Genomic DNA, 9252 nt, shown 5'->3' with positions numbered 1-9252 from the left:
ACAATAAATATGAAGAGTTTGGTTCCAAAACGCGATAAACGCCATTTTAAAAAAAAATTTAGTTCCCGCCAAAATCAGTATTGTATCTGGACGGTATTGAAAAGAACATTTTTTATTTTACGCAAAATGCGATATCCGTCATGTTATTCTATCATGTTTTATCCCTTTCTTCCAAACCGCGACAAACGCCAGTCTCCCTTCTCTGCAGAATGCGATACATCCGCTCAACCAATCACAGCGCACCATTCCACGCATTGTAAACAGTAACTGACAATCTACGCAATATCGTGTTCATAATCACAGATGAATCACCTTTGATTATGAACGTGATATTGCGTAGCTTGTCAGTGATCTACGACTCTGTGTATTAAATGCCATCTGAAAGCACGTGATGGGGGTTTACTACTAATCACAGAACCGGCTTTATTGACGAGATGCGCATGACAATCGCATGTGATTTATCGTGCAGCCTAAAAAAAATATTTTTGACGGCATTAATGAACCTGTGGTGGTTTCTGGGGTGGGGAAGAAACGTAAGCTATTAATAAGATTAGTATTGACCAAGTTCAGAGGCTGTCATATGTGGATCAACTTACTATGTTGTGTATTTTCAACAGTTTCAATATGAAAAATAACTTTTATATTGATTCAATGGATTTATTGCATTTTGGGAAAAAATAATCAGTTTTTATAATAAATCTTTGAAAATCAAAATCTGGATTTGAATTTTTTATGTTATTATAACCTAAAGATGCTATGTGAAAGTTTGAAACAGAAAATAGTGGTTTTCATTTTGCCACTTTCTTGGTAAAGGAAACACATTTTTACTCAAATTAAACAAAATGGATTTATAGCGTTTTGGAACCAAACTCTTCATATAATAGTAAATAATATTAGTAATAGTATATAAAATATGCTATTGATATATACTAAATAATGATAAAAAATAAAAGCAAATAAAAATTTTTTTTTTTTTTAATTATTAATTAATTATTTTAATTAATTTTTACAATAAATTTAATATAAATGTTAACAATATTTAATATAAATAATTAAAGGGGTCATATGATGCGATTTAAAGTTTTCCTTTCTCTTTGGAGTATTACAAGCTGTTCATGAATATATAAGATCCCTAAAGTCACATGTCCACATGTCTATGTCACGATGTGGGAATACTGATGATTCAAACGCGAGTTTTGAGCAGTGTAGGGTAGCGCTTGTTGTTTGTCATTTCTCCGATCACAAATGCAGACATGGTTTTATGTTTACGCGGCGTGATGCAACGCAACTCGTAAAAAGAGTGTATAAGTCATTATAATCCAGTGGTTCTCAAAGATACAATTTTGAAAAAGCTAGAAAAATGCAGGTAACTGGGTTGAAATTTAGCCCTAAATTTGGGTACCATTTAAAGTCAGTTTACCAAGGTGTCACAATTTTAAGGACTGTTACAATGAGTAAGATTAGCAAATCATAAATAATATTAAATAATCCAAAAATTATTTTGACAATGAATTTAATATTCAATAAACATTAAAAATCTAATGTATTTGGCAAAATGTCTTTACATAAAATTATAAAAATAGATAAATATATAGATAAACAGATACCATTTTGAAAATGCCAGAAAAATGTTGGTAACTCGGTTGAAATTTAGCCCTAAATTTGGGTAAAATTTAAAGTCAGTTTATCAAGGTGTCACAATTTTAAGGACTGTTAGAATGAGTAAAATGAGTAATATATAATATATATAGTTTGATAAATAAATTATAATAAATAATAATTATACTAATAATTATAAATAATAATAGTAACATTATATAAAACTATACTATTACTATATACTAAATAATAACAAACAATAAATAAAAGTAAATAATTAAAATATTTTGACAATGAATTTAATATAAATTCAACAGATTGTGTCAAAATGAAAACATTTTTGCATATTTGAAGGTTTAAACACAGTTGAAGATGTCAAGACCTCTGACAGGCCAAAATCCACATTTTAAGAGGGAGGATACGGACATTAGACTAGTTACTTTCTATGCTAAGATATTTTTCAGATTTATCAAACATATTTAGGATACAATAAGTTACATCTTAGTATACTGTATGAATGGAAAGCGTCAGAACCTGGCATGGTGGTGCATGTACTGTAGGGCATGCCCTCGGACGTAACCCTTTAACACTTCAACCGCAGCACAAACGTCTGCTCCAACCTCTCCAGCCTGCCTCCAAAGGCCTGCAGTCAATATTTCTGTTTTCTTTCTGCATTTTTGTTTTATTTAGGACTCCGCCAGTGTCCTCCCTCCACCCCAGTGCTCATGCTATTTTGGAGAGCAGTGGCTTGGAGAGCAGTCAAATTTGATTAATTTTGGGATTTGGGTACAGTATGTTCCTGGACACACATCTGCGAGCAATCATAAATGCTCCAGAATGCTGGCAGAACATCCAGACCTGCCGACAGCTGATGATGTCATCAGTGCGAGGGAAGAGCTGGCGTGTCGCCAGGTTCCGAGCGCAGGGCTTCTCCCAGACAGAGAGAGAAAGACAGAGAAAAAAAGAGAAAGAGACATTAAGAGAAAACATCTTGACAGGGCTTTTCAGCCCGAATGCCGCGCATGATGAAGATTCGCGCTCGTTTCTGCTTCGTGTCGTGCGTGAACAGGTGCGATGGCGGATTACGAGCAGATTAAATGTGGGAGTAACTGAATATTGTTGCCAGTGTTTATGATATTGATTTATACCAGATTAGGAGGGTTGGGTTTAGGGAAAAATAATAAATCTCTTCCTCTCGCTTTCATAAACACACAAAAAAGAAGCAGACAGAGAACAAGAGATAAAAGAAAGAGGACTTTTCAGTTCATTTGGCAAAGAGAGCTGTCAGAATCTTGACAAAAACGTGTGCTGATAAAGTCAAGTGAGGTGGGCTTCACAAACCCACCAGAGAGACGACTACAGACTTAATCAGACAGATGGACACACTCTCACACATACACACACACACACACACACACACTGCCTGCTGCCAGTGTATTTCCCCTCCACTTGAAACAGGACATTCCCCACTAAAGCACAATTTAGTGTGGGCAACTACTGAATTCAATAAGCATCAATCACAGCATCCCTGATACTGAGGCGAGAGCCTTGACCTGAAAAAGTAGGTTTGAATCCTGCCTGCAACATGTTGCAATGCCATTTCTCCATGTTTCCCAAATAATGTGCCTTCTCTGCTATCATAAAAGGGACAAAATGCTTCCTAGTATTTTAAATCATCGATCCAATAGTAACAGGCCGATATATATTGTACTGTACAGGCTGATTTTTTTACTGATATTTTAATAATTTTCTCCTTTTTTGAGTAAATATTTTGTTAAATAAGTGTTTTTGTGGCATATTTATGTGCATATAATTTGCTATAACTAAGCTGTATTAGTCCGTGTGGTAAATATTTTCAAAATATATACTGTATGTGTGTGTATTTATATTTACATAATAAATATACACAGTACACACATATACTATGTGAACAAAAACTTTTATTTTGGATGCGATTAATCGTTTGACAGCACTAATATATATATATATATATCATTCTTTTTTAAATAATTTTTATTTTTACAAAAGATAGGGCATAACATAACTACCTATCTAACTAAATAAATTAATACATATTTTATATGTGGTTTTATTATAAAAAAAAGAAACAATTAAGTTTTTTTTCATAATTGGTTTTACATGTGATTATATGAAGTATGGGTGTGAGGTAGTACTGTGTGTGTAAATCTCTATTATATATCTGTATCTAAATACATATGTAACGAAAAGTGAAGAAAGAAGAGATACACATTTTAAAATGATAACAACATTTGTAATTTAAAAATAATAATAATAATTAAATGTGTAATTAAAATCTAATTTTATTAAATAGCAGAATTTTCACTAGTGGCATTTTTATGGAAAACCCATGTCGGTCAACCAAATAATAGACTCTGTAAAGCAAAGACTGAAAGGGAAAGATCTTAAAAAGGAGCTACAATAAAAAAAACAGGATGACAGCTGGACAGCATAAGCCCAAAACACAGAGTCTCAGCACTAAACTTCATTTTGCAGTCTACATCTGGTTTATTTTATGTCTACGGTTATGCAACAGACCCTTTTGATAACTAAAATCTGATGGCAAAAGTTCGAAGTTAATAGCACACATCGGCACGAAACAATACCACACACTTACATAACATGCAACAGCATCATTTCAGCATGATCGTTTAATTATGGGTTTGAATGTATATAAACAACTGGATCCATCCCCTCCCTTAAGCATGTTTCTGTCCTACACCTACTCATTACAATGAGAAAAAAAAACAAGCTGGCAAGATTCACTGTACATACTGTACTAACAATGTGGCAAAGTGCCCAGACTGGATCTCTGCCAGGCTTGAAATGTAACAGTTGAGACACATATGAGACTGGAGAGGGAAGTGTGAAGACGGGGATAACCAAACACTGCGTCACTAATAGAAGTGCAATGTTCCATCTGTTACAGCAGGTTAAGCTTGCGGTACATGGTGGACAAACACGGGGCAACAGGGGTCTGACACTTGTTGCACAACAGCGATCACGTATCACTTGTGCAATGGCACTGTAATCTATGCTTTCTTCCTTATCGGGACTACATTCGTGTGTGATCATGGTATTTACGGGAGGGTTTACCTGAATGAGACAGCATGTGCATCCTCAATCGTAAACTGTCCAGGAACTGCTTTCCACAGAACTCACAGCCAAAGGTCTTCACTCCACCATGCAACTTCCTGTGGATTAAACATACATTGATAGATTAAACCAGTGTAACTTTACACAGTAACTACACACTTTGAGAAGGTCAGATCTGGTCATTTTCTTGACCCTGATTTCAAGTTTAACAGGTAATATGTGCTTTCCGGTGAGAAAATGGCATCAGTGATTTCACTAAATGAGTTGATAAATTATATATATAATCTATAGCCAAGTACATTCATATTCACTCATATTCATAAAATATATTTGCTTAAAAGATGTCATTTCTGCACCACCAGACTCACCAAAGAGAATAATGAATATAATGATTGTTTTCAAACAGATTTCTAACACTCTCCTAATCTGCCATTGGTTAAACAAACAAATAGCCACACCCCCAAACTCACACTATTGGTTGAAATGTTATGTCAGGCTGTTCAGAATGCTCAAGAGTGCCACGAAGATAAAACTTTGATAACTGCCTTAATCTTTTAAACAACTGAGAAGATCAAACCATATTTTATATAAAAAAATAAACACCTATCAAGTTGTTTGATATCCTTTCACTTATCAAATCTATTTATCAGCATATGAGAGTGTATTGTGCGTGTTATTTTTTGACAGACATCAGTGTTGTGATGTTCAAATGTGGATGTGGATCTGAAAACAGATCGTAAGGTAATAATTATATATTTCTTTGCCCAGCAAGAATTCAGTGAAGTGACTGATGCCCACGAGTGTGTTAAATTAATGTTTTTACTTCTAATATTCCAAAAGAAAAGTTTTTGATGAACATGATAACGTGCTTGAGGAGTGAACTATGTTTGACTTTTGGGTATTATAAAACATGCTGGAGAATTTCAAAACACTTTTTGTGTAGTTCATTATACTTATTTTACAGAATGATGTTTAATTCATGGCTTATATTACTGAAATTTTAGTTACTGCGATAAATAAATGAATAATGAATAAATAAATAATAACTTCATATATATTGAGTGACCTACAGGAAAAAAAAAATTTCTTTCATCATTTGATATGTTTGTGCATGAACGAGATCTAATAGTTACGTTGCAATGAGAAATTTTCAGTGCATATCAATTCCAGAAGACTGTGTGCAGGAGTATATATAGTGCAAGAGTCTTATGGACTACTTTTATGGTGCTTTATTGACATTTTTGGAGAAGTTGGAGATCTGCATTCACCGTATACACCAGCTTGAATTAATCGAATGGAGCCCTGCAACATTCTCCAAAACACCTCCTTGCGTATTCCATGGAAGAAAGCAAGCATTCCGTTAAAAGAACTATTCCTTTAAAGTTGAAAAAAGCAGTTTAATTTAGGAATACAGCTTCATAAATCCACACTTGATATTCTAAACATGACTGCGTCTGTGGCTCATAGTTTATTTTGATGATACTCTCGACAGGGTGCTGAGAAAGGTTTAAAGGGGTCATATGACGTGATTTCAAGTTTTCCTTTCTCTTTGGAGTGTTACAAGCTGTTCGTGAATAGATAAGTTTTAAAGTTGCAAAGACTAAAGTCTCAAACCCAAAGAGATATTCTTTATAAAACTTTACACTGGTCCACGCCTTCCTAAAACGCCTCGTTCAAACACGCCCCCACATGTCTACATCACGATGTGGGAAGATTTGCATAACACCGCCCAAATGTTCACGCAAAGAAAGAACGTGTAACTTTATTGTTTCTGCCACTGCCGCCGCCATGTTGTGAAGATAAAATCGACGCATTTCAGAATATATAGAGGAGAAACAATAATGTACAGTATGTGGAAAATAATGTGCTTTTTGAACCTTAAACCGCTTAAACACATTTCATTACACCAAATACACAAAATAATGTTCTTTTTAGCAACATCATATGACCCCTTTAAGGTTTTGGGCACATACTACAAAGACTCCAGGCACTCGAAATATTCATCAAGTAGGTCTGAATCAATTAGGTCTAATACAGCAAAAGCTGTTAATGAACTGAATAGCATATGCCATCATCATCTGATGCTTAAAATAAGCCTGGCTAGACCTGGATTCGAGAAACGCAACGAGCTTGTCTACAAAACCAACGTCCATAACGGAACTAGTTCCGCAGAACTATGAAATATTTACCGTCCAGCCGTAGTGACCCAGTGGCTTGAGAGAAAACATTTATGGCTTAGTTTTATCAAAAATTAAACATGTCTCAGAGAAAAGGTACACAAAGAACCTGAACAAATACACTCCATTCCAATGAAGCAGCTACAGCCACGAGCGAACCGTAAGGCCCAAAACCACCCGTCAAAGTCAAACATGCCGATTGTCCTTTTAATCTGTCCTCTCGATCTAAATATTTGTTTTAATTAAAACGTATTAAATTCTCCTGAAATACCCCGGCAGTCCAGTATGTTTAACTGAGTCACGCTGTACATATCAACGACTCGTCCCCCGCCCACTCCTGTTCCCTTCTCTCGCCCGAGTCCTAACGAGCAGTCGAGCGAACCCGCCGCAGACGTAACCTTTATTCCTGCTATAGAGCCCTTAATTATCACCGCTCCGCAACCGGGGCGCTGCCAGACATGCACGGGCTCATTATGAACAGGGGCATATTATTTCACCTTGAAAAAAGCTATTAAAGCAAACTCGCTACCACTAGGAACGGTCGTGGTAAAATATTAAATCCAGGACATTCTGTTGAAGATCATTCGGAGTAATGGAAGCGAATTAGTTTTCTATTCGAATTCAAAGAGTCAACACCCTCAGGTATATGGTCATTTTATTTGACCGAGGATGTTTGCAGAGGTCATATGCCATTCGGTTGAGGGCGCAGACAGAATGCGTGTTAGCTGCATTTCACAATCTGTAGCATTTGCTGCGTCGTGCCCCTTTGCAGCCACAACACAGGGTCTGAAATAGACCGCCTGACAGAGCCCAGCCTCCCATAAACAATATCCACTCAACCGCTGTGGACACGCTGAGCACCGCTGTCAGCAGCTAACAGACGTTCTCTACATATTTGTGTGTTTGCTGGAAAAATACTAGTGCTATCTTACTGAATGCTGCCTTGTGGCTTGAAAATTGCATATTATTGTGCAGCTAAGCTTTGAAAACACTGTACAATAATGACATGGCATAAACCAAGCTTTTTAGCAGTACCACATTAATGCAGATGTTTGATGGTCGACTGGCAGATTATTGAGGTTAACTAATGTGTTTATCTAGATCTATTCCCTTTGTTTAGCTTTATATAGCTAACAATGCAGCTTTTAAAGAGATGTACTTAAAGTCGGCATGAAATCAAAATTGAAAATTCTTATTTTTTAATGGAATACTGTAGTGTTTATTATAAATAATTTATCTGTGCACTTCATTATTTTTAAAAAATTCATGTGCCCTTGTAATCTTTAATCAAAAACGTTAACCTCCCCTCCCCCTCAAAACGACTCATCTTCTCTTCCGGTCATGAGCTATGGCGCAAGGGAGGAGCTAATGACGTGAGCGGTAAATGCTGGGATAAACAACATGGGGAAAAGCTGAAGCTGAAGCTTCACTTTATAGAAATCAATGCATTGACCAGTGCTGACGCAAGACATGGGGGAGTACACTACCCTTAAAAATTGAAAGGATATTACCACAAAATTACTCTTAGGACATCGCAAACTATTTTTTATGAATATGACTTAACCTGATGGAGGACGCGCTCAGTCATTCAGGCAGTCTCTCTCTCTCTCTCTCTTTCTCTCTCTCGCACGCGTGCTGTTAGGCATGTTTTGTGCCGTTGATCGTCCTCGTCGTCGTCTTCCTCGCACGCGTGCTGTTAGGCATGTTTTGTGCCGTTGATCGTCCTCGTCGTCGTCTTCCTCAATAAATAAAAAAGTTCTTCATGCTAGGGTGTCGGCGGTGAATCCAGTGGAGAGAAATCCCCCCACAACTAACTGCAAACTGGCATTCAGATCTGCCTCCATTTTGTTAGCAACGCCCCAACTTCCAATGATCCAATCAATTCCCGAAGGACGAAATCAAGTCCCGCCCTTTCATTTCAGATGCCGTTTCACTCGGACAGACGTCACAGTAAAGAAAAAAATACAATCGCTACTTCCGTTTCATGCAAGCGGCAACCTTCCGGTCTCTCTCGTGAAACCAACACGGAAGTGACTAAAACTGCAATTCATCAACTGGCCGCTAGAGGCTGGCTCCAAAAGGGAGTCAGTCCCATAGACCTCCCATGTTAAAATGCCCAACTTTACAGCAGAAAAAAATATGTTTACAGCCTGGTACAAAAAGTGGTTTTGGTCTATATAGCTAATTTTGCCCTTCATGACAACTGTGAGGGGGGTGAATATTTTTATAACTCATCCGTTTAAATTATATTAAGCCTTAAAGTTCTGCATAATTAAGGGCGTGGCCACTTGAGTGACAGGTGGATTGCCGCTGCTGTCACCACCGTCGAGCTAGGTGGGCATGGTTTCAGCAACCAGCTCCC

At 36.8% G+C, this 9252-nt stretch overlaps 1 protein-coding gene across 2 annotated transcripts in view; it reads right to left on the bottom strand.

The window, feature by feature from the left end:
• The window catches only part of zbtb16b (zinc finger and BTB domain containing 16b), a 76635-nt gene that overhangs the window by 50070 nt on the left and 17313 nt on the right, over nt 1-9252 (bottom strand). For both annotated transcript variants that reach the window (XM_016518955.1, XM_016518954.1), the window contains exon 3: nt 4714-4811. In XM_016518955.1, coding sequence (XP_016374441.1) covers nt 4714-4811 — 98 coding nt within the window. The remainder of the gene's footprint in view (nt 1-4713; nt 4812-9252) is intronic.

Source organism: Sinocyclocheilus rhinocerous, unplaced genomic scaffold (genome assembly GCF_001515625.1).
Source record: "Sinocyclocheilus rhinocerous isolate Xijiao unplaced genomic scaffold, SAMN03320098_v1.1 scaffold689, whole genome shotgun sequence".
Taxonomy (NCBI): domain Eukaryota; kingdom Metazoa; phylum Chordata; class Actinopteri; order Cypriniformes; family Cyprinidae; genus Sinocyclocheilus; species Sinocyclocheilus rhinocerous.
Note: the sequence above shows the minus strand (reverse complement) of the source record. Positions and strands in the feature narration are given on the sequence as shown.